Genomic DNA, 26,746 nt, shown 5'->3' on the forward strand with positions numbered 1-26,746 from the left:
ATAGCAGGCTTGGCTTTGTTTTTTAGTTAATGTATTTTGATGGAAATAAGCATTCTAGACTTTTAAAGAATTCACATTCAAAACTTAGTAACTCATAAATGAGAAATAAGACCATGAGACAGTTTAATTTCCTGCTAACTGAGTGACAGCAAAAGTGACTTCAGTGGAGTCAGGATTTCACCCCAATTGTGCAACATGCTTAATTACCTTTTCTGAAAAGGTTAATAATTTTACATTTGTCTCTGGTTAGAGAATAAAGTTGATGATTGTCAATGCCTCAATGAGCCTAAGGGAATTAGGTGCCCAGGTTCTATGGAAATTCAGTGAGATGTGTGTGTTTGATTCCCTTAGGCTCTTTACACTAGTGAGTGAGATTAGGATTTTCAATCGAGAGGAAGGGGAATTTCCACAGACAAAATATAGATTTTTTTTTCAGTTTAATAAAAAAATCAGTGGCTTAAGCAAGCATACATGTACTGTATCTGTATCTTGACTGGTCTAGTAGATGAAAACTGATTTTATAAAATACTGCATTTTGGGGCCAATTCAAATTGGCTTGGATATGAGCACTGTCACATGGATTGAACACTGGTTGAAGAGCTACAAACAAAGGGCAGTGACAAAAGGCAATGTTTCAGGTTGTGAGATGCTTCTAGGATGCTGCAAGTATATGTGTTGGGTCTAGTATTATTTATCATAAATAATCAAGAAGGGGGAAGTAATGACAACTTAATGAAATTTGCTGAAGATATTAAATTGGAAGGTGGTGTAAACATCAATGAGGACACAAATGCAAAGGGGTCTAGAAAGGTTAGAAATAGGGCAGGAAAGAGTAATATTCAACTAAGAAAAATGCAAGATATCTAGGGGAAAATAGTCAAACATTCTGTGGTAGGAAGAACAGGAAAGCATTAGTACCGAATTATCAAAAGATCTGAACTGCAGATTTGAAAGAGCAAATGTATACCTGTGAAGCTTAATTTAGTTAAAATTCCTCCCAGCACATGAAGACAGATCATTAAATCCTCTGATTTCTCTTCTCTTACACATCAAGGCTAGCTGCATCTCAGAGTTCAGTTGTTTCGGGTCATTGTTGCCAACTGTCATGATAGTTTGTGCTTTCCTTAAATCCCCAGCTGGGAGAATCAGGTTATTTCCTGATAATCTCTGTTTTCATTTAAAAAAAAAGTTTTTGGCCCTTACGGATGCAGACAAAAACTTGAAAACATGAACCATAAATACGCCAACACTAAAAAGGCAAGCCAGAAGAAACCAAAACTTATTTTAAAATCTCCGGATTTTTAGCCAATATCATTTACTACTTTTTGAGGTCCTGCTCAGGACTTTTGAATGCTTGGGGATTGGCAGAACTGGTTTCAGTATGTGCTGGTTTTCCAGTCTCCTCAAAAATTCCAGCACTTAGGCCAACACTGCCAGTACCCAGGGGCTGAAGGAGGAGACTGTTTTAAAGACAAAAACTAAATATGTATAGCTTGGCTAAGCAGTAACTAGTGGGGGAGATTGGGAGACGTGTAAATGCCAAAGATGGAGAGGATTTATCAGCACTGTACAAGGCTTTCATAGTCCGCAGTAATGTGTAGGGAAGAGAAAGGTCTCTCTGATTCACTTAAATTTCCCTTTCTAACAGATCTAGAAGACTATAGAATAGTTTATCAAGGAAAGTTGGGAAAAATCTCCTTCCCTGCAGGGATAAAAACTAGACATAAAAAGACTCAAAAAAAAGTTCTGTTGCAGGACCAATCTGGCACTGTTCAGGAGGGTATACTAAAGAATTAGTTCTGCAGTTTCAGAACTTCAGTTGAAACCTGATACTCTACAAAGTCCTTTTACACTTGAAGTTTAGACCAACTAATGCTGTTTTGATTATGTGCAGTTAAGTCCACAGGTTTAAGTTTACTTTAAATGGAAGTTTACTAGTTCAGAACTAGTGAATTGTTACCTGATTAAACAGGCCTTAGTTTTATAATTTTTGAAATACTTAATTGAACAGCACATTATATAGCCTACTTATCAACTTCTTGTAATATTGGAAAATAGCTAGCACAATTCAAATGCATAAAATATATCATGTCTTACTATGAACTGGCATGAACATTCTTTGATTTGGACACTGAAGATCAAATAAAACTCTGTAGATACCAGCTGCTTCACTTTATTCAATTAATATAGATTTTAATATGCAGAGATATGAATAATAGTACTAATTTTAAAGGGTATTTTCATGCTAAAATGTACTTGTATTTACAGGAAGTTACATTAACCTTTTTTCAGGATGTGCTTAACATAGCACAAAACTAAAATAAAATGGCAAATTACTTATACCGCAGTATTCCATTTGCCATGAATTTGAGTACTAAGAACACATTAGTATTGCTAAGCAAAATAACTTCAAATTAAATATGCTCAATGCATTAATAATAGACAAAATCGTGCCAAATTACATTGGTGGGGGTGGGAAATTGTCTGCCACTGTCAGTGTTTGAAGACAGAACATTTTTTTTTCTTTTTTTAATTAAAAAAAAAATTCTTCTTGCCACAGTTAATGTCAGGCTTAATATGTTGTAATATTGCCTTTGTGCCTTGATATTGCAGATCTTTCAGTGTTGAAATCCCATCAACAACTAGGCACAGGAAGCTTTGCCAGAATGCTAGAATTATCTTTACTTTTTTTCTGTTGTAAATATTAAACGAAATAGCAGAATCTAGCCAGATCAACATTGTCTATAATTGCACCACTAAATCCATCTGCATTGCACTTAAAATGTTCCTCTGAGACCCAAAACTAAGCATCCAATTACCTTAAGGATTGAAGCTGCCTGACTGCTTTAGGAATTAATAACTTCAGGAGAAAACTCAAACTTTAAATTCTAGTCTTGCTAGGTAAAAGCCTTTCAGTTGACTTTAAGAAGTTGTGTATGCTGTCATTCCATGCTATGACTCCAAATGCATCCTCTTTGGGATTTGAACACTCTTTTGCTTGTATGCATGTAGCCATATATTTTGTGGGCTGGCTTGCATTAGTAGATTGATTGAAATACTATTGTATTCTTCCAAGAATCTCATTAGTGAAGTTGCTCTTAATAAAAACTACTTGTGCCTTTTCTAATATTAATGAGGTAGACTACTCATAACTGGGGCAAATGTTTTACCATTATATGGAGCATTTATTCTCTGAAGGTAAAGGCAAACTTACTTCTCTGTTACAGTAATTGAACTTCCTCATGATGATGGAATTGTTCATAACTATCAACTTTGACTAGTAGGAAAATACTGGATTTAAAACTAATGCTTTAAAAAAAAAGAATTTTTGGGGTATAGAATTCAGTCACTAATGTATTCTAGTTTCACAGTTGGAATATGGGTTCTGTATTTCACTGTTTAAACCTACATTAATAATAGAAACCTTGATGTTCTGGGGTCATCCTAGTGATCAAAACATGATTAGAGAAACTATTTTGTTACTTCCTTTTCATAGAATCATAGTACTGAAAGGGACCTCGAGAGGTCATCTAGTCCAGTCCCCTGCACTCACGGCAGGACTAAGTATTATCTACACCAGTGTTTTTCAACCTTTTTTTGGGCAAAGGCACACTTGTTTCATGAAAAAAATCACGAGGCACACCACCATTAGAAAATGTTAAAAAATTTAACTCTGTGCCTATATTGACTATATATAAAGTAATTCTCTTGAATAGGAATCAAATAAACACAAAGAAAGTATTTTATAATTACTTTATTATGAAATAGTAAGTAAACAGAAATATGAAAAATTATAAAATACTTTATTCAGTGCGCAACCTGGGCCTGTTTGGCTGAACACAAAGCTGATATTCTGAGCTATTTATAGTCCTTAACATCAGTGGTGGGATTCAAAAATTTTAGTAACCAGTTCCGACATTCAAGCATGGTTTAATATTTTTTTCCCACGGCACACCAGGCAACATCTCGCGGCACACTAGTGTGCCGCGGAACAGTGGTTGAAAAACACTGATCTACACCATTCCTGACAGGTGTTGGGCTATTACTTTGTCTTTTACTTTAGTCTGAGTCTTTATTCCTCTCTGGTTTTAATCGCACGCTCAGTAGCTGAAGGCATGCATGTAGCCCTGGCCTGAGTAATTTCTTCAGGAGCTGATAAAGTTGCTCTGTGACATAAACAGGCATAACATATAGATAGTGCCAGATTCTCTCCACTTCTTCATCACTGACCAGACACTGCAACTAAAGTTTAACTTTGAACTCGGGTTTCACATTTTGCAGCCTTTTGTGCAGGTAACGAGAATAATTGGACCATAATTTCAAACAAATCTCTCTCCAGTAAATTCCCCAATGTGTAAGACAGTCACTTCTTCAGACAACAGGTAGTCATGTATTTTTTTTTTTTTAAGCTGTTGATATTTTAATTGACTTGTTCGTGGAAGCAAATGATATACTTTAAAGAGAAGGAATAGGGACCCATATTGCACAGTAGATCCGTATTTCACTTAGTAGTATGAGGTGCTATTGGATTGCTGTTGATTTTCCTTGTGGCTTAAATGCTTGAAGAGTTTTCTGAAGTTTTGCTGCTGTATTTGAGCACTGCGGCATATTCATTGATTAAATATCAAAATTGCAAGACTGAACTCCTTTGGGAGAAGAATATAACTGCGTTTATTTTCTTTCTGCAGGGATGAATTGTAAAAGCTACATCATCTTGACCCAAACATAGTGTTACAGTGGACTGCCCATCTCCAGTTCTAAAAGCTTTTTGAAAACCAACAGCATTGCAGCTTGTTTTGGATTTTGTTATACTGTTATCAGCATGGAAAAGCGTGGTGTTTTTATTTCATTTTTTTAGAGGCTTAAGGCAAATCTAGCAAAGAGTTGATGGAAAGTTTAAATTTGGGCTGTTTCTTCTTAACATGCCTTTTTTACTTTCACCTGGTTAAAGAAATGAATTTTTGCAAAAATGCAGACCTACAGTTTGTGAACTCTTTAATTTTGATGGCTGATACTTTTGGAACACTTTATTTCAGCTCCATTGTTCCCTGGTAAAATTGCTTCTGTGCACCTTATAACACTACATACACAATGGCAGGTTCTCTATGTTCAGATGTCTGCTAAATGTTACTAAGAAAATGAGATGAACTTCCTTTTTAAAGCTTGTGACACGGTGTCATAGACTAGCATGTAATAGATGCCATCAGCTGCGTTATTACCTTAAAAGTGGGCATTTGTATATATATTAAACTTCAGGACATCAGAGGTGACAGCTCTTGTTATAAACTCTATGGTTCAGGTTGGACATAACTGACATAGTTTTTTCCTTCCTTGTCAAAAAATTAGAGGAAACTTGTAGCTCAGTATTGTTTTGTAGCTCACTGCTGATATATATATGAATTTAACATAACAAATGCTGTGTAAGCTATGTCCTAATCACTGAACAGTTTATGCAGTGCTGCTTTGCCAAATAAAGTTAAAAGCAAAAAGGGTTTTGTGTGCTTCTTGTATGGGAGATCAGGATCAGTATGTTAAATATAACTGCTTGAAATGCAGAACACTGTACTCCAATAAAATTAACATCCATATTGTTTAAAAATTAGCTGCTTTTGACATAAAATCTCTGCAGTATTACCTACTTTTTTCTTCCAACTACAGGTAGTGATGGAAAAAATTTGGATTAATGTTTTAGGGGAACTTCAATTTTTATAGAAGAGGGAAAAAAAGCTGATAAATACCGAAGAACTGATGGATCCCAAAACCCTGACCAAATAAATATATAGGGGTGTGTGTGTGTGTGTGTGTGTGTGTGTGTGTATAAACACTACAAATATCCATTTAAAAGAGTAATTTAAAGGCTTTTTTTTTTTTTTTAACAGTCTCAAGACCCAGGTTTTATGTTCTGTGTTTGCTGCAGTTAATGACATCAGGAAAACCAAAAGCACTTTAAAAACTGTATAGCTCTTGGATTGCTTTAGGGGGGGTGTATGTGTTCTTCCTGCAACTCCTGAGCACTAGCATTTGAGTGGTAAAATAAATGTTATGCTCTTTGCCTTTTTTATTACAAAGAAGCAGAGCTAGATGAATAAGAACCTGCATGATTTGGTTCAAAGAGGCCACTGTTTCTTTTTGAAAAATATTCAGCCTTGGTCCTGCTAGTGAAGGCAGGGGGCTGGACTTGATGACCTTTCAAGGTCCCTTCCAGTTCTAGGAGATGGGATATCTCCATTAATTACCATTTAATTACCAATTACCAGCCTGATTTTGTTAGAACAGACATATTTTCTGAGATAGACTTAATCATTGAAAGTATGAAGGGTATTATTGAAAGGCCTCTGAAATGTGAAAGAACAAGTAAATTACCTTCATGTGAAGGTCAGTCCCTCCTATTCCTGTGTAAAATATATTTGTCATATCATTAATTTAGACATTTAGGAGGCTAATATACCACCTTCCCCTGATCTTTCAATTGAAGCTTGGGAGCACATACACAACATTAATCCTGTAAAGGAGACTAATTTCAAATTAAGAAAGTCACTTGATTACTTAGTGCTTGTTCTAGAAAATACAATGAAGAAAAATGGGTTTGCATCTGATGTCAAATTTGTGCTAATCGACAATCAACTGTGAATATATTCTTAGTATTGAAGTGAAATATCTGAAATGATGCATGCAGCAGGATAAAATATCTCAACAGATAACACCATCTTAATCCTAATTTTTAGCCTTTTGGTCACTGTCATTCTAATTTACTGAGTTCTTAACTTTGCCTCTTCTCACTAATTTAATCAGCTAAATTAAGAATAAGAACGCAAATGTATCCAAATTCTTCTCTCTAGACCAGTGGTTCCCAAACTTGTTCCGCCGCTTGTGCAGGGAAAGCCTCTGGCGGGCTGGGCCGGTTTGGAAGCGGCGCAGGCCGAGGGACGTACTGGCCACCACTTCCAGCAGCTCCCATTGGCCTGGAGCAGCAAACCGCGGCCACTGGGAGCCGCGATCGGCCGAACCTGCGGACGCGGCAGGTAAACAAACCGGCCCGGCCCACCAGGGGCTTTCCCTGCACAAGCGGCGGAACAAGTTTGGGAACCACTGCTCTAGACAAAGTGTAACAAGCTAGCCTATGTTGGATGAGGTGGTAGACATGATCCAAAATTTTCTGTGTAAAAGACCCACATTGCAGGAGCTATAAGACTTCTGGGACTAAGGCTGTTGGGGGTTAATATGCCTGTTCCACAGGAAGGGGTGATGCTTGCCATATTACTGTCATCTGAATCTAGGGGTAACAATGAGAGAGTCTGAAAGTTGAGATTCCTCCATGGTGAATGAAGCAATGGTTTTGGTCTTAAGGCTTCTTGGAGAAGAGACGTTGAAATACAGAGGATTTGAAGAGCTTGAATAAATGCGGTATCTGAATTGCTACTTTGTCAAATAAAATTAAAAGTGAGAGGAACCCATATGAGTATTTTTTTTTATTTTCTCTTCAAAGAGTTATGCATCAAGTCTCACTGTCACATTCTGATCATTCTTGTGTCCACAAAGAAATATAAAGGCCACATACATATTATATAGGTCTTCATTTAGGACATGACCAGAAATGTGTGAATTTGCTTTTGGCTTCACTTAATTACTGACCTGATTTGGTTGTACCCAGATACTTGAGATATTAAGCCTGATCATGATTTCACATCAGCTTTATATTGTGTTAATTCCTTGTACTGATTGGTGTTGATTGTGATTCACACGTCAGTCAGTTCAGAATTAGGGCTTGTAGACTGGGCCCAATTTTGTTGTGGGATTCAGTTGAACATCAGTGCCATTAGGAGAGTTATCTTGAAGATTAAACAGGAAAAAACTGAGCTAGCAATATCATTGCTGCCAAGAGGAGCAAAAACCTTGGCATTAAAGTAGAGTACCTACCATCATTTCTCAACTGAAATACTCTGATTGTACTTGCTGGCATGCTCAAGACCTCTGTTGTTTACACCATAGGTAGTAGAGAGTAATTTAAGAAATAGGATGTGCACTTCTTAAAACACTGTTTGGATCTGTGGTTTCAAGGATATTTTGGCTCCCTTTTATACATTAGTGTGTTCTAGGGTGGTCTTCCATATTGTTTCTTAGTGTTGAAAAGTGTGAGCTTTACAGAACAAATAAAGGTAACAGTCCCAACTTAATTCAGACATGACAGCAGGAGTGAGAGAAACATACTCTGAAGTAGTGGAGCCTGGGGTGAGAGAAAGGACATAAGAATGGCCATACTGGGTCAGACCAAAGGTCCATACAGCCCAGTATCCTGTCTACCGACCGTGGCCAATGCCAGGTGCCCCAGATGAAGTGAACCTAACAGGTAATGATCAAGTGATCTCTCTCCTGCCATCCATCTCCACCCTCTGGCAAACAGAGGCTAGGGACACCATTCCTTACCCATCCTGGCTAATAGCCATTAATGGACTTAACCTCCATAAATTTATCTAGTTCTCTTTTAAACCCTGTTATAGTCCTAGCCTTCACAACCTCCTCAGGCAAGGAGTTCCACAGGTTGACTGCTCTGTGTGAAGAAGAACTTCCTTCTACTTGTTTTAAACCTGCTGCCCATTAATTTCATTTGGTGGCCCATAGTTCTTATGGGACCAATAAATAACTTTTCCTTATTCACTTTCTCCACACCACTCATGATTTTATATACCTCTATCATATCCCCCCTTAGTCTCCTCTTTTCCAAGCTGAAAAGACCTAGCCTCTTTAATTGCTCCTTGTATGGGACCTGTTCCAAACCCCTAATCATTTTAGTTGCCCTTTTCTGAACTTTTTCCTAATGCCCGTATATCTTTTTTGAGATGAGGAGACCACATCTGTATGCAGTATTCAAGAAGTGGGCATACCATGGATTATATAAGGGCAATAAGATATTCTCCGTCTTATTCTCTGTCCCTTTTTGAATGATTCCTAACATCCTGTTTGCTTTTTTGACTGCTGCTGCACACTGCGTGGACGTCTTCAGAGAACTATCCACGATGACTCCAAGATCTCTTTCCTGATTAGGTGTAGCTAAATTAGCCCCCATCATATTGTATGTATAGTTGGGGTTATTTTTTTCCACTGTGCATTACTTTACATTTATCCACATTAAATTTCATTTGCATTTTGTTGCCCAATCACTTAGTTTTGTGAAATCTTTTTGAAGTTCTTCACAGTCTGCTTTGGTCCTAACTATCTTGAGCAGTTTAGTATCATCTGCAAACTTTGCCACTTCACTATTTACCCCTTTCTCCAGATCATTTATGAATAAGTTGAATAGGATTGGTCCTAGGACTGACCCTTGGGGAACACCACTAGTTACCCCTCTCCATTCTGAAAATTTACCATTTATTCCCTGTCTTCTAACCAGTTCTCAATCCATGAAAGGATCATCCCTCTTATACGATAACAACTTAATTTACGTAAGAGCCTTTGGTGAGGGACCTTGTCAAAGGCTTTCTGGAAATCTAAGTACACTATGTCCACTGGATCCCCCTTGTCCACATGTTTGTTGACAAGGTACTAAGTTATGGTACTAAGATCTCTTGCTTAGCTTTTGATATGTATGCATCTTTTATAGTTCCTTTCAATTTATTTTGATCTGAAAAATATCCAACCCAAGAGGGACCCATCCAAAGCACCATGTGACCTTGACATGCAGGTTAACACAGCATTTTTCCTCCCCCACTCCCCAGCTCTACACCACCCTCATTGCCAGAAAACTATATATAAAAACAAAACAAAAACATTGACTTTTGTGGTTAAGTTACAAAAAAAGCATAACATGACCTATTTCTTATAAAAAGAACAGGAGTACTTGTGGCACCTTAGAGACTAACAAATTTATTAGAGCATAAGCTTTCGTGGGCTACAGCCCACTTCTTCGGATGCTCCGAAGAAGTGGGTTGTAGCCCACGAAAGCTTATGCCGAAGAAGTGGGCTGTAGCCCACGAAAGCTTATGCTCTAATAAATTTGTTAGTCTCTAAGGTGCCACAAGTACTCCTGTTCTTTTTGCGGATACAGACTAACACGGCTGCTACTCTGAAACCTGTCATATTTCTTATAAAGTACTTTTCATTGGTAATTTCAACACACTTCACAACACCCCTGTGAGATAGGAAGCATTATTATTATTCTGGGGTCTTTACTGTTGGAGCTGTTCCACTTCATATAAATTAAATATTTTAATGAGTAGGAACTTTAACATCTCAGGTGAGTGCCCCAACAATTAGTCATTGGAAAAGAGACTTTCTATAGGCCATTTAATTAGTTATACAAAGTGGAACAGCTTCAGCAGGAGAGATTAAGATAGAGTGTGACGGTAGCCTGCTGGTGCAGTTATTTGCCTGGGCTGTAACAGACCCAGGTTTAAGCCCTCTACTCTGCCTAATTCCGAGTAGTGACTTGAAGTTGGGTCTCCCACATGAGTTCCCTAATCATTTGTTGTTCTGTGGTGGCTAACACTGTGTTTGTGTGTGTGTGTTTTGGAAAAGTTCAAAAGGTCTCTGTTCCATCCAAATAGAGTTTGACACAAATCACACAAAAAAATCAATCATCTAGTAAATAAGGAATGCATGATTCACCCTTTCCTAACATAATACAAATGTAAAAATTAATTTGAATAAATTAAGCTATAAAATTGTTTAAATGTGTATTGATATAATGCATCCTTCTGGTTAGGAAAAAGAAGCACCAAATTTAATGTAAATACTATATAAGGTTGCAAATCAACATGGCTTAATGCTTGCTTACTGATAAAAATCAACCTTTGTTCAGGAAAATAATTAACATGTATAAATGCAAAATATGATTAAAATCAATTATTTAAATTGCTTTGATTGAAATTAATCCACTCTGGGGAAATAAAGACTTCAGGCCCTTTTAATGCTGTTTAGGAAGGGGGAAACAGACTACTGACATGATGGTTTGATCTCTCCTTCCCTCCAGAAAATGCAAGCTGTCTGGTGAGGACAATGTTAACATGAGAATTTAAACTTTAACTGCTAATGAACACAATGCAAAAATTTAAGAATAAAATAGGTTTATTATCGCTATTATTTTTCATAAAGGTAATCAAGACTTGAACATCATGGGCTTTTTGATTAGTGATTTGTATACCACAGCAATATTCAAATTGACTTTAATTCCTTGAAGTACAAAGGACGACATACAAAAAGATGCATACCTCATCTGTCTTGATTTTTTTACTGGGACACTTAATGGATGTGACACCCTTGCACATTCAGACAAACAGGATAAGCAGCACAGTATATATTTAACATGTATTGAACACATTTTACTGTTAGCACATTTTAAATTCATTCACACATCAATTACTTGCTCTAGTTCTAGGAAATTTTTATTGGGATAGCCACTAAAGCTTTGCTGGGAGCTAAGGGTTCAATTGACAAGATTCTTAAATTTCTCCAGAAGCAGGAACGTCTCATCTGTATATGGAAAGTTTAGTCCTGAGTATCAAGCCCACTGAAGTAGAAGCCGCAGTAGCACTAATTGTGTTAGACTGGCTGGAACTAACTTCACTTATTACCGACAACACTGAATAGAACAAATCCTGTCCTCTCTAACAAAGGTATGGCCAGGCTAAAGCACAAACCAAAGTCATTGCATTTATCTCTTTAGAAATTCTGTGTGTTGGGTTAGGGATGGAAAAGGTGAACAAGCTATGAGCTTTGGGAGAGGGGACAGTTGGGGACAGTCCCATGATCTCACACATGTGCTGTTGGCACTGAGTAGGTCCAAACGTGCTGATATTTTTCATTGGAATGTTACGTGTTTGCATTTTTGAGTCCTAGCTGTAAAAGGATTTAAGCTATGCAGAATGGGGAATACTTTTTAAAAATCAAAACTGCAATTCAAAAGGTGGCACTTTGCTTAGATACAGATTGCTATTAATTAACAAAGACAAAAACCTCTGACAAAAATATTTCCAGTGCATAAGCTGCTTTTTTAACAGGTGCGCAAATCTTCCTCAGATGGTAAATTAACATGCTGAACAACAATGTGTATATTTTAGAGGGCAACTCTTCTGACACCAGTGAGGAGCAAGGCAAGGTGTTGACTGACACTGTAGCTGCTTTCCTACACAGTTCTGTCAGTGTATCTCCGTCCTGATTCGCTGTATCCCAATTACTCTAATCCTGGGCTACTGTCAGACATGAAACACAACTATGTCCAGCTGTGTTCCTGGATGGGAGTAAATGAGGTGTAAGACTAAGATACTCTGCCATCAAGTGGTGGCCTCTCCAACCTGCAGCATTTTCTGCATACGATAAAAACATGGTTATTTTCAGGCATAGCCTGCATTGATTTTTTTTTTAAACCACAGCAGGATTTAATCCAAATTACTAATTGGACTTGGTAATTAATAGAAAAATCCTACTATATAACCAAAGGGGGCAAACAGGTTTCTCACCTTGCAGACTTTAAAGAGATATTTCTAGAAGGTTTTTTTTTTAAAGCTTGAAGTCTTATTAAAGAGAGTCATTTGCTGGAGGCAGAGGCTTATGGAAAACTGCGAAGTGGAGAAAACAAGTAACCTAAATCCCATCTTTATAGATACATCCCATTTATGAGGTAGTCAGACTCCTCAGATGTAATGGGGCGAGCTTTTTTAAGTTTCTGTCTCACCAAACGCAGCCGACAGGCAACCATAAGCAGCAGCAAAGCAGTGATGGCCAAGCCTAAAGCCAGGGGTAGCACAGCACCTAAAGAGAGGTTAAGAAAGTTTACACTTTAACATACCAAAAATGGGGCGGGGAAGAATTACAGTTCTCTTGCATTTTTTAAGCAATAGCACCCAGCCTGGTTGAAGTAATGCAGAACTATCTTGTGCACCTTACATTGGGAAACTATGACATACACCTCTACCCCGATATAACGCTGTCCTCGGGAGCCAAAAAACCTTACTGCGTTATAAGAACATAAGAACTGCCGTACCAAGTCAGACCAAAGGTCCATCTAGCCCAGTATCCTGTCTACCGACAGTGGCCAATGCCAGGTGCCCCAGAGGGAGTGGACCTAACAGGCAATGATCAAGTGATCTCTCTCCTGCCATCCATCTCCATCCTCTGGCAAACAGAGGCTCGGGACACCATTCCTTACCCATCCTGGCTAATAGCCATTAATGGACTTAACCACCATGAATTTATCCAGTTCTCTTTTAAACGCTGTTATAGTCCTAGCCTTCACAACCTCCTCAGGTAAGGAGTTCCACAAGTTGACTGTGCGCTGCGTGAAGAAGAACTTCCTTGTATTTGTTTTAAATCTGCTGCCTATTAATTTCATTTGGTGACCCCTAGTTCTTGTATTATGGGAATAAGTAAATAACTTTTCCTTATCCTTTTTCTCCACATCACTCATGATTTTATATACCTCTATCATATCCCCCTATATAGGTGAAACCGCGTTATATCGAACTTGCTTTGATCCGCTGGAGCTGAGCTGATGATGATCTGATTTTAAAGATCAGAAATAACAAGAGAAAATCTGTAGATTAAAATATATATCAGTCTTACCTGTTTCTGGGACTGGATGCCCCCCTGCATCCTGATCACTTTTTGACACAACAATGCCATTTTCGTTCTTATCTGTCCTTTTCCCTGAGGAACTATTAGCTGCATAAAATCAAGCAAGAGAGAGATCAATATTACAATTCAGTGACTGAGGAAATAGATTTGTCTCTGAGTCATGTGACAATCTACTCAAGGTGCAAGTGGATAAATTTACCATACTCCAGGTTAAGAGCTGCTGATCCGTATATGTTTTGAAATATTTTTTTTAAAACTTAAGTTACAAAGAAAAATCCCCCTACATCATGCACCAACTACAACGAACTTCAGCCATGCATCGGTAATTTCACTATGTACTGGCTAGGAGATAGATATACGTTCCAAACAAAAAAATTCACTAAGACGTGGTTAGGGATGTAACCAAATATCAGTTAAAACACCACAGAAGAGAGCTATAAATACTTGAAAACCAGGACATTTCTAATTCTGGTTAAAGTTTTGAAAAAAATCAAGTTTTGTAAGTCAGGAAATTCAGTTAGGTCCCACAAACACCCTTAACTCTGACCCATCTCAATCTCCAACATCCAAATCTTATAGTACTATATCTAAATACTTTCAGGAGGTTATAAATATGTGGGAAAGGTATTCTAAGGAGGGTGGATTTGGGCTCTTCAACTTAATGTAGAAGAGCTGCTATAAAACTGTTCTTTCTAGACTGTAAAGGGAAAAGAAAGCACATGTTTTATTGCTGTTAAGGAACTGTTAAAGTTGAGGTGGTTGGCCTATTCCTAATAGCAGATTTGCTTGCACAGGTTCTACAGAATTCAGCCCATAGTCTCCTCTCACGGCTTTGCAATTTTATGTAATCTGTGATGCAGTAGCAGGGTGACTTAATGAAAGTGACAGGCTGCAGTTTGGTCTACACTTACAACTTATACTGGCATAGCTATGTCAGTCAGGGGTGTGAAAAAAACCACAAGCTATGCCGACAAAACCCCCACGTAGATGCAACTATGTCAACAGAAAAGTGCTTCAGTTGGCATAGAGAATATCATTTGGGGAGATAGTGTTCCTACAGCAGCAGAAAAACTTCTGTTAGTGTAGGCTGTATCTACACTAGAGGGCTATGCTGCCATAGCTAGGCTGATATAGACTCCATAGTGTAGATGTAGCCTAGATCCATCAACATCCTCACTTTCGATCTAAAGGATGAATATTTTCAAATTTCTATCATGCCAAGACAATGCAAGTTTTAGCACCAACAGCTTATAGAGGTTCATCTAGCAAACATGGCTGTATGTGTATGGACAAAAGTGGGAGAATTTGGGGGAACAAATTTTGGGGAACAACACAGACCCATCACAAAACATGTAGGATCATTAAGAAAATGGCTATTAATATAGGCCGGGCAAAGCCAATCAAAGCTAATACTGCTTAGTGTCCATATCTGTTGTGGGCTGGAAAAAAAGACAAGGCAACTCCAAACAGGTTTTTGAACAAGATACAATGGGCAACTGTAGTGCTTTCATACAAAGTGTGTGTGTAGATTTTTGAAGAACAAAGGAATCTGGTTTTCCTTTGAAACAAATCATTCACCCTAGCACAGTCTCTTCCTGGGTCTTGAAATGCATTCCCCCGAGTCCTGCATGGACGTATGACCCTGAGCTAACAAGCTGGGTGACAGTTTTGCTGAGATAACTTAGGAGCAAGGATTTTTTTCCTGATGTGACATAATGTGTACTTCAGCTTATTGCTTGTCTAGCTGTACATTTAGTACTATTAGTCTAAAGCCTGTCTGCAGTTAACATTTGTACTTTATGACTCTCACCTTATTTTTTAGCGTGTGCCCAATACAGTGTGCTTTTATATAAGATAAATTGGTTATAAATTTAAGTTGTGGTTCCTGCTGTTGTGTGCCTCAGAAGCATAGTAAAGTAATGGCTTGGGGATTCAATCAAGGGTTGTAATTCCCTCACCAAACAGTGCAGCAAGGCAGTTGGCATAGGCCAGTTGGGACACAGTGAGAGACACTAAACCTGAGGAATGCAAAGTTTTTACGGTGACTTATACACCCAGAATCCTGGGAAGTGAAAGTCTTGGGGGCATTCCTAAACTCAGGCCTCCTACATAGACTGTGATTGCTAGAGCTGCTGTTGCTGCTCACAGCCAGCTTGCCATTCCAATTTGCTTAGCTGCAAGCAAACTTTTATGACACTACCTCACAAATGTAATAGCACCACAATAGGCAGCCAATTGTGAGCACCACACTGGAAAGCAGCTTTAGGACAGCAACTTAGCTGCAATGCAGAAGTGATGTGTTTGGTCTCTTGAGGAGAAGGTGTGTGAATTACACAATTCAGAGGGTGTCTACAGAGGGAAAGTTATCTCCTTTTGACCATTGTTCCCAGCCAGTCCCCCAGAATTTGATCTCAATGACAGTGAAAATGTTTTGGGCACTAGTGTAGACAGAGCCAAGCCATGACCCTGTTACAGAAAGTGTGCTCTTTGCACAAGGTGTCAAATATCTTTTTTATCACAAGCTTTGTCTACTTTGTGGTCTAACTATTTCCAACACCAATTGGGGAGGGAGTGTAGGGACAATGAGTTAGCCCATGGTTAACAACAGGTAATTCATGTAGTGTAGACAGGGTCCTAAATAATCCACACCACAGTTAGTCCAGTCAGACACATTAATCATCGGTTTAATCATAGAGTTTTATATTGCTGTCCATCACTATAGTATCTGAGCACATGTAGCAAAGAGATTCATTTATCCAATATCTTAGTACCCAGAGGCAAGATCACTGATAGGGAGCTCACTAGTGGAGGGGAGAAGGGAAGGGTGACATGTCCCCAGTAGTGTTGTTAACGATCATTGTAATTTAAAGGGAAGAGTAAGAATCTGCTTCCTGCAACCTCTTATCACAAAGAAAATCTCTTCTCTTCATAGATTAAGATCAGCAGGTGCCATTATGATTTCCAGGGCTGACCTTCTGCATAACACAGTCCACAGAATTTACCCCAATAATTTCTGCATCAAGTCCATAACTTATGGTTGAACTAGACAGGGCCGGCTCTGGCTTTTTTGCCGCCCCAGGCAAAAAAGCCTCCGGCCGCCTCCCCCCCCCCCCCCCGTGGGGGGGGCGGAGCCCGGGGGGGGCGGCGAGCCCCGGCGGGGGCTCCGCTCTCCCCCCGGGGGCAGGGCGCGGGGGGGGAGGGCGGCCGGAGCCCTGGGAGGAGGGCAGTGAGCCCCGGCGGGGGCTCGGCTCCCCCCCCCGGCGGCCAGAGCGCCGGGGGCAGTGCGGCGAGAGGGCGGCGAGCCCCGGCTGGGGCTCGGCTCTCCCCCCGGCAGCCGGGGGAGGGCGGCCAGAGCGCCGGGGGGAGGGCGGCGAGCCCGGCTGTGGCCCCGCTCTCCCCGGCGGCCCGAGCGCCGCGCCGTGCCGCCCCCCTCCAGGTGCCGCCCCAAGCACCAGCTTGGTTGCCTGGTGCCTGGAGCCGGCCCTGGAACTAGAGCAGTGGTTCTTAACCTGGGGTGCACGCACCACCTGGGGGTGTGAGATGCCCTTTCTGGGGGTGTGAAACATGCCAGATTTTTTTAGAAGGTAAATCATCGAAAACACAAATTAAACACAGGCACGTAAGTACAACTACTTTGTTTCATCAAACGTATGTATTTATTAACATTATACATTTTTTAACAATTACTGTAATATACAAACAAAAAATATATCTAGGTTTAAAGAACTGACCTACTTCAACGATTTTTGATAAGGGGTGCGAGAACGTATTTTGAGAATTAAAGGGGTGCAGGCTGCAGTAAAGGTTAAGAACCACTGAACTAGCGCATACCACTGAAGGACTGCCATTCTTGATGTAAAGATTCAAAGTGACGGAGAATGTACCACATCCTCATGTAAGCTGTTCCAATAGTTAATTACCCTTGCTATTAAAATTTGCACTTATTTCTAGTTTGATTTTTGCCTAGTGTCAACTTCCAACCATAGCATCTATTAAACCACTTCATTTACCTTCCCTCGCCTATAATTTTGTGACAATATACAAAACAATTATTTAAAAACAAGTCAAACCTGGCTCTGAATTGGACTGAGATGACGGATCCGTTGCAGTCTGTTGTGAAATTGCACCTGTTAATGAATATATTTAAAAAAATCATATTTTGCAAAGAAAGTCTCATTGGTTGAGATTAAGACTTCATTTTAATATATTTTTGAGGCACAGTGGTTCATAAACAAACACTACCTTTGCAACACCTGGGAGACATACTGTCAATTTGATTGAGCTCACAAGTAAAATTAGCTTGGTGGGCCTCATCTAGTTATTCGCAGGCGTAAACATGATGTACCTGTGGACCAGCTGAGAGAACCACTAGAGAATTTGGCATGCCAACTCAGGAGAGGACCTATACTAAAATGGGAGTGTTGTTTATTACACAGAAGTACATTTGTAGATCTGTGTGAGGAAGCCTGAATGGCTTCTACTCGCGCTATCCTTAGCTCTCCTCAGTGTTAGTACTTTTTTATCCTCACTGAAGACTGGGTCCTTCTTTCCCTGATTGGATTTACTCCTTTAACCCTGCCTGTGCCAACACTGAAGCTACAATCTTTCAAGCAGAGGACTGAAGAAGTTTCCTTGAAAGCTTAACAGTGCCACTCATCAGGTGGCTGGAACATAAGAACATAAGAACGGCCGTACCGGGTCAGACAAAGGTCCATCTAGCCCAATATCCTGTCTACTGACAGTGGCAAATGCCAGGTGCCCCAGAGGGAGTGGACCAACAGGCAATGATCAAGTGATCTCTCTCCTGCCATCCATCTCCATCCTCTGACAAACAGAGGCTAGGGACACCATTCCTTACCCATCCTGGCTAATAGCCATTAATGGACTTAACCACCATGAATTTATCCAGTTCTCTTTAAGAGAAGGCTGGAGGGACCCTATTGTGCAATCAAGGCACTCTCTTCAGCCAGGAAGGACACCAAGCCCAGAAACAAAATTTACCATCATTCCCCTACATGACATCACCACAAGGCTGGTCACTATTGGGATTTTTTGTAATAAGGGACTATCATGTAATTGATTCTTCTCACTAAACCAGTAAAAACACATCAGTACTAGCAAACACAAGGTAGATTAGACTATAAGTTTCAGTGCTTTGAGTTTGCTACCTAGGACTTTAGGCCCAAATTATTTGAGGCTGAGATGCTCACACCACACAGCTCATGTAAATATTTTGTGTCAGAGTATTACTGGATTTATTCAAAATTCTTCAGAAAAAAGCAACACTGTGTCTTAAAGAAACATCTCATCCCAAAAATGTGTACTTGTCTGCCAAGCCTGTATTTCTTACAGGTGCAATAATTGATCGTTTTTTATAATTGACGTTTTTAAGCCCAAAACCCCAATGTGCTGAGATTTAGATTTTTATCAGTACCTCATCAGCACAGACTTCCCAACATGGGACATGAAGAGATACTGCAGAACCTTGCTAACTGTACATGAGTGCCCTACAGACCCATTGTTATTACTGATCCTTGCACAGTAGGTTTATTTGCTTCAAGACTACTTTATCACAAAATGCACTTGCTTTCAATTATTTTGATAAGTATCATTCAGTTATGTTACTCTTATATTAGCATACTAGTAAATGTGCTGTAGCATATGCTGTGAGAGTGATGAAGTCTGGAAATTTAAGCTATTATAACAATGCTGAGATATGGGCAGAGATTACCATGGTTTTAGTTAAAAGTACTGGGTTAGTGGATCAGTGAGATTCTATTCTACAAGGAAATGTTTAACTTTAACTGAAATGAGTTTAAATTCTAACTGAAACTTATAAAAAAGTAACGGTAAAAGCACAAGAATTAAAGAAAGACATTGTCAGCTGGAAATCTTGCCCACTTAAAAAAAGTGAGTTAAAAGTAGTTTCAAGTGCTATTCCTGCTCCTGACTTCCCACACCAATTTCTGTGGTTTTATAATCAGTTTCCCGTTTTTAGAAATGTTTTTCCATTTCCTCTTTTTGTGTATGAAAGGCACATGCTAACATGGGAAGCTGACCAAGAAACTGATTGGGCAGAGGTAAACATTGACACTGTCAATACAGAAGTGTGGACAATAGCACAAAGGAAACAAACTGAATAAAAGCTACCATTCCATTTTCCTCTAACTTTCAGTTATAATCTTCGGTGTTAGTAATAAATGTAAGAGGTAAAAGGACTTCAGGCAGAATAGCGAATTTTAAGTTATTCCTCTAAAGAGCCTTTGTTGTAGAGTTCATTTTACACTGCTGGAGCAAATATAAATAAATAAAACCCTTTATAAAGATATATTCCCTTATTCCCAACGGAGGTCATTTTTACCATGAATTTCTACACATTCACTGAGGCAGTCAGACTCTTGAAGGAAGTTGTTTTCATTCCCTTTGCAGCCACCATAGATGAAATGTAGGCAAGTGCCTGAAGAAATATCAAAGTGCCAGCGAGGGAAGTGCCCTTTACAAGGGCCGGCAGCGGGGGGCACTAAGCACTGCTCTGTTGCAACAAGAAAAGAAAACCATATTTCTAATCAGATGTATCTCTGGAAGCTAAGCTCACATCTAAACATTAAAAATCCATTAAAAGGTGAGGGTCTTGTACTCTCTGTGTAGTTGTAACTTATTCTTTAATAAAAGGCTCTAGTTAATTTAATTTGTTAACCGTATTGGATTGTTTCAGCTTCCTGGCAAGGGAACTACCTATGCTTTGACTGCATTGAAAGGTCTGATTTCACTGCAGCTTCTGTAGCTTTTGCTAAGATAGTGTTCTGTAACTTCCAACAGTGATATGCTTCTTCACAAAAGCCTCTTTGCCTATTAAGGCAACAGTATGTGGGGTTTGGGTTTTTTTTTGTTTTGTTTTGTTTTTGTCTCCACTGGTAGAAATACAAAGGTGTCACAAAAGACTGTCCTACATCAGACACTGAACCTTCTCTACATTTACATCAGCTAGTCGTACTCTTAAAAGTGCAGTTCTAAAAAGGGAAGAGATCATAACAAAGAATTTCCTTCTCTCAGTTCACATCGGGGCAGATACTATCACCCTTCCTCACACGAAGTAGTACCTTCCTATGTATGAAGTCCCATTGAAACTATTTTCCTACGTGCCTGTAAACTGCCTAACAAGTTGATGTTGCTATATAAATAATTAATAACAGCAGAGCCCACAGGAGAAGTTTTCCATATTTGCTCTCTTTGAGTGTTTTGTACTGTTTGCCTCTAAACTGGTTAGACAGTATTTCTAGCATTTTGGAATTTTTCTTTTCTTTTTACCAACTGCTAGAAATGATGCCTGGCAAACTTTAAAGGTAAATTTTTAGGTATAATTATTAACCTCCTACAATTTTCCCCACATTACCTACATTTGCAAGACTTTACTTTTGACTAGGTGCCATCTATAATAAAAGGTGCTTTTTTTGGTTAATAAAGACTGACTAACTGAAACTGTTTCTTTTTTTTATTCTTACCTGGCATAAACCCACTGATTTGTTTCTTTGGTCCCTGAGAGAGTGATTGGTTAGACTTGTCTGCATCAAGTGAAAGTAGTGGTTGATTTCTTATAGTGTTTTTCTGGGTGTTTTCCACAGAGTTGTCTGCATCTTTAGTCAGTCCTACGATCCTTTGCTGGGCAGTGCTGATAGCTGCATGAGTTACTGTCTTTCGGCCAGGACTGACTGAATTAATGGAAATAAAAACAATAATTATTTTTGTATGGAGTTAAGTGATGGGAGTTTTGTGATAGTAAAGATGGCAGAATTTGGCATGGGGGAGTTTTAACATGTTTATCAGATTCTGATACCACTCAGCATTCAGACCCCTATTATATGACAGTTTTTCTTTGCCTTCTGAGATGCTGACTCTAAATTGTCAGAGTTACAGAGGATTTAGATGCATAGCTCCCACTAGATAATCCCTGGAAAAGAGTTATGTTCTTAAAAGTTACAACTCAGAGCAGAGGCGTAGCAAGCGCCCTCCGTACCCTCTGACCGGAGGGGGCCCCGCAAGGAAGGGGGCCCCTAAAAGTGGCAAAATAAATACCGCATTCCAGTTTCTGCATTGTAAGGGGCCCCACCTGGACATATGTTCGGAGGGGGCCACCGTTCGGAGGGGGCCACGTTCTTTGTTGCTACGGCCCTGACTCAGAGTGAACAATGTATGGCTACAGCAATGAATCAAATGAGGCTTTCCTTAATCTAACCATTGTCATTACTGAGCAAATCTGCTACCAACAATAACCAATTCTTTGGATTTAGGATTCTCTGCTCTCCTATGTTTTCTGCTAACCTCTCCTTAAACTGAGAAAACATCCCTCGGGTCGCCCTGTAATGTGATATAATTATAAAATTAACTTTTAATGTCTGTTTTTGCAGCGCTAGTATATAAAACTAAAATACAATAATCTACATGTAATGATCTTGCTTTTCACTTTATTGTAAAATGTAGATTAAGACTATAGAAGTTTAAAGCTACTAGCATCCCATAGTCAACCTATAATTATTTCACAAAATGGGTAGCACATCTCTGAAGAACTGTCTAAGCATTTCAGCCACAAAAACCACAACAATCAATCAATCTTAGGTACTTATATGACCCCAATTACAACAGTATCTGAGCTCCACACTAGTACTATCCCCATTTTACACATGGGGAACTGAGGCACTGGGAAATTAAGTGACTTGCACCCATGTCTCCAGAATCCCAGGTTAGCATCTAACTACTGGACCATCCTTCCTTCAGTTACCCATGTGTTGGGAAGGTGCAATCATTGCAATTCAATTCATAAAAACACTCTCCACCACCACTACATAAAACTGAGAGTGGATAGAACTGACAATTTAATGTACCCTGGGGCTATATTCCTTTCTAAATCTTAACTACACTCCTAATAAACAATGTACCATATCAAGAAGAGAGAGCATCTTACAGCATATTCCCACTGCAGAACAAAAGAAGGGCATAAAGTCAAAGTTGTGTGAGTGGTGTAAACTGGGTTGGGGGATGCAAGATAACAAGGCAGTGGGAATTGGCTGGATCCCATAACAGATCCTTTTTAAACATCCCAACATTTTGAATTTTTGAAAGGTGTACAACTTTTGTGATGTGTACTCTGCATTAGATGTTCAACCTCTCAGCTATTCCTTCAGATGAAAATAAGAACCCTGGCCTTGGAACAAAAGTGAAGAAAGAACTGATCTTTCAAATGTTTTGTTGAGAACTATTTAATATCTGTTACTCTGGAATCTCCAACAGTTCTAAAGTGATTTAAAAAAACATTTCAGGTCATTTTTGAACACCTAATAAGAGGACAGCTACCCTGTATACCTGCTGTTTTCAATTAAAGGCTCTAAATAACTATTCTGATTAGAGAGAACTAACTGTGCACTGAGAGAGCACATTACTGCATTTCTTGTCAGAACCCCCAGCCATTGCTTCCAAGACAAAAAACAGTGTACTATGCACTCACAGTTCTGACAGAAAGCTTCATCAGATCCATCCGGGCATTGTTCCACTCCATCGCAAGCAAAGGTGATGTCAATGCAGCAGCCATCATCACAGATAAACTGGTAGCGAGAACAAACTCCAGTACAGCCTGTGGTAGAACAATTCTCAAATTACAAGAAGGGAAGCCCAAATACTGGATACTAAATCTAAAGAGGTATTAATATTTTAATGTTATAGCAAAACCCAAGAAAGACAACATGTAAAATAAAATGCTGCAGAAAGACTAGAATGAAGCAGCTGTTTCACACTGTGTTGACACAGGAGCTATAAAGAAGAGTCAGACACTGCACCCACTTCACTATTTTGGTAGCTTTTCTATAGTAGGAGTTTGGGAGCTGGCGGTTGTAGCTGCCAAGAGGTCTGCAACACTTCAAACTCTGTGTAAACATAGCCCCTGTACTGAGGGAGATCAAGATACCCCTCCCTCCCTGACTTTTTTGACTCAGCTCTGCACTTCTGCTCCTTTCAGTGAGTGAGTTTGGGAAACTCTCTAATTAAGAAAAACAGAGCCAGGTTGGGGGCTAGATAGTGCTGCTGCTATTCAAGGAAGAAGGAAGTTTTACCCTGCACTCAAACAGCAGAGGGAGCACAATATTGGCTCCAGTAGGGAGAAGTCAGCAGTTGGCTTCTTTCCTGTGGGCTCTGCACAGCAGCTCTTAATGGTGGGAAGCAGTTTGGTTTCTACAAAAATCCAGAGCAGCAAATACCACGCTTCCTGGAGCACTCGCCCAGACTATCAGTAGGGAGTCTGGCTTGGGTTCAAAAACCCAGGACAGGTCCTAAAGTCAAATAAACAGGAACATTTTGAATGATGGGGCTTTAATTCCATTTGCCGCACACACCATTTCATAGTTAGATATTTATTTCCTGTCTGTGAGTGTATGTTATTTTACGTGTGCACACACATACATACTAATTTTGTTTTTAGAGCTGTGTGCCTTTCTTCTTTGTGTTGTATTTTGTCAAAACTGATCAAAGGACAAATGAAGGACATGATCCTGCATCCTTTATTCATATGAGTAGCCCCAGTAATTTCAAATGTAGCATGTACATGAGTAGCATTGAGCGAACATACTTGCAAATGACCTTAATGGGAAAGAACTGGATTGCTGCCTGCCCTAATTTTTAGATTTCTCTGGTAATGAGAATGTCTATCTCTGGACACCTCAGCACTGCTGTTAAATATTAAAGGCTTTCCTGCAACACATTTTGACCTTGTAATTATCAAGTGTTTACAAATCACTTTTGCAGCAGTTCTCCCAATGCCAACATGTTTCTTTGGTTTGTAAAATGCTATCAACTCCGGCGTTTGGATAAGACTGTAAGAGCAAACCAGTGTGCGGGAGCAACTCAAATTATTACACTGCTGTACTCCATAACAATAACTACAGTTAAGGTATGGCATGAATGTACACTGCCAGCTAAAAACCATACTTGGAAAAACACAGTTTATAATGGTTAGTGCTAAAAACACCATAGGCCCTGTCTGCATTAAGGAAATCTGTACTAGTGTAACCACATCAATATCATTTGGGTTGCAAACATTTGTGGGAAACATTTAAAAGGAAACCTCATCCCCTCTGAAAAAACACCATCTAAAGAAAATTCCTGAATACATTTATATAATTAATTTTTGGAGCATACAAGTTATTAATTGGTTCTTTTCTACTCTTCTGCTCATCCATTTATTAACATTAGTGCAAACACCTAAAGGAGAAGTGCTGCACTGGTGCAACTTAATCTGGTAACATTTCAAAGTATGCTCTACCAATGTAAGCCCCGCTTTGCACATTAATCATAGTTACACAGATGTAAATTTCCTTAATGTAGAAAGACCCTATTACTAAAACTGAGAACTTCAAGAATTGAAGTTCCTCTCATCATTCATGCTGCTTGCCTTCCCCCCCAGTCTTGGTTTCAGAACTTGAAAATACATAGTCACTTTCTAGCCAATTTCAGTTTCCATTCATGCACTAGCACAATGTTGCAATAACTGGGCTGTAAACATTTCAGAAGAAAGTTTAAAAACATTAAAAAAAAGAAACAATCCAAACCTGCTTTACTTTGAATAAAAATTCACAAAGAAATTTTTATCATCATTGGTCTGTGGATCTTACACTTATTAACTGCTTCTTTAGTGGTCTTTCACAACAGCATATGCCCTGCCATGTTCTATTGATCCTGCATTGAATGTACAATAGACCATCATAACATGCCTGATACATATGGCAATTCCAAAGTTCTACCCTGCATGTTCATCTGCAATAAAGTGATTAATTATTCAAACACATGAAAGGCTGTGTTGGGGAGGGATAGCTCAGTGGTTTGAGCATTGGCCTGCTAAACCCAGGGTGGCAAGTTCAGTTCTTGAGAGGACCACTTAGGGATCTGGGGCAAAATCAGTACTTGGTCATGCTAGTGAAGGCAGGGGGCTGGGCTCAATGACCTTTTGGGGTCCCTTCCAGTTCTATGAGATAGGTATATCTCCATATATATATATATAGAGAGAGAGAGATGGTTTTCCTTCCCTCTTCCAAAAGTGTTTTTAACCCCTTCCCCATTTGAAATAGGAATACAAAAGGAAGAAAGCTATTATTAAATACAAAATAACATTATGATATACTGCTGCATTCCCATCTATCCCAAGAGACTTTTTAGGTATGCCACACTGCAGCAGTCACACAAACTGTAATTTCAACCATTTTCTCACCTAATGCAGAGTGAACCATTGGAAGAACAGTCACAGAGATATTATCTGAGCTCTTTTGACCAGCAGTGTCTGTCACAGTCAGTTGGAAAATGTATACACCTTCTTGCAAGTGAGAGAGCTTTAATGTTCCTGGCTGTGGTACCTGATAAAAAGAGAAGAGTCAGAAAGTTCATTTTTGAAATTCTAATCCTGGCTACTTTACCATTAACTGACATAGACACATTAACAAAATCGGACCAGTCATACATTTCTACAAATAGTGGAAACACTTTTGTACGCTGCTTCTCAAGGAGATAAAATATTTCTCTTTCAAGTCAGACCAGATCAATCAAATGTAGATATCATTTCATAACATTTAGAACTTTTGATGCCTTCTACTTGAAAATACAAAATGTTTAGCTTTCATGCACTGGTCTTAGTAATAATTCTCTGTGCTCAATTATCAAGTGCTGCAGCTGTAGATATTAAGAGAACAAACAGGATATGTGATCGTCTACAATATCTACTGGGATGATGGGTGAAATCCAATTTGAAAGCTTATTTTACTTCATTCTTCAATTGTAAAAAATATGTAGCAACAATTTGGCTAGAAAACTGGGTTTTCATGTAAGTGATGGACAGAGTATTTAAATAGCTTGGTAACATTTCACAATGCTGCTAGTCTGTGCTTTAGAAAGAGGTTCCCCACATTTCACCTGTAGCCTAGGTTTATCTCACAATATGCAGTCACATCAGCCTCACTACACCTAAAAGAAAGTTTTTCTGAGTCTAGAGAGGCTATCCAAACTTCCAAGGGAAGTAAGCTCATATCTCAATGTACACCTCTACCCCGATATAACGCAGTCCTCGGGAGCCAAAAATCTTACCGCGTTATAGGTGAAACCGCGTTATATCGAACTTGCTTTGGCCTCGACCATTTCCGTTAATAGTCAG

At 39.2% G+C, this 26,746-nt stretch overlaps 2 protein-coding genes across 5 annotated transcripts in view; one reads left to right on the forward strand and one right to left on the reverse strand.

The window, feature by feature from the left end:
• PCMT1 (protein-L-isoaspartate (D-aspartate) O-methyltransferase) overlaps positions 1 to 5,617 on the forward strand; it is a 61,003-nt gene extending 55,386 nt beyond the window's left edge. For 3 of the 4 annotated variants that reach the window (XM_065402271.1, XM_065402274.1, XM_065402273.1), the window contains one exon: positions 4,689 to 5,617. Coding sequence is in view for 2 of the 4 variants with exons in the window: in XM_065402273.1 (XP_065258345.1) it covers positions 4,689 to 4,701 (13 nt within the window). In the remaining 2 variants the exon portion in view is untranslated. The remainder of the gene's footprint in view (positions 1 to 4,688) is intronic. The other variant, XM_065402272.1, reaches the window with a different exon arrangement.
• A 5,437-nt stretch (positions 5,618 to 11,054) lies between these two features.
• The window catches only part of LRP11 (LDL receptor related protein 11), a 41,604-nt gene continuing 25,912 nt past the window's right edge, over positions 11,055 to 26,746 (reverse strand). The window contains exons 3-9 of the mRNA XM_065402269.1: positions 25,814 to 25,955; positions 23,066 to 23,191; positions 21,069 to 21,275; positions 19,928 to 20,098; positions 17,637 to 17,693; positions 13,555 to 13,653; positions 11,055 to 12,744 (exon numbers count right to left, since the gene is read on the reverse strand). Of these exons, the coding sequence (XP_065258341.1) occupies positions 12,590 to 12,744; positions 13,555 to 13,653; positions 17,637 to 17,693; positions 19,928 to 20,098; positions 21,069 to 21,275; positions 23,066 to 23,191; positions 25,814 to 25,955 (957 nt within the window). The 3' untranslated portion in view covers positions 11,055 to 12,589. The remainder of the gene's footprint in view (positions 12,745 to 13,554; positions 13,654 to 17,636; positions 17,694 to 19,927; positions 20,099 to 21,068; positions 21,276 to 23,065; positions 23,192 to 25,813; positions 25,956 to 26,746) is intronic.

The sequence above is a fragment of the Emys orbicularis genome, chromosome 3, assembly GCF_028017835.1.
Source record: "Emys orbicularis isolate rEmyOrb1 chromosome 3, rEmyOrb1.hap1, whole genome shotgun sequence".
Lineage (NCBI taxonomy): Eukaryota > Metazoa > Chordata > Testudines > Emydidae > Emys > Emys orbicularis.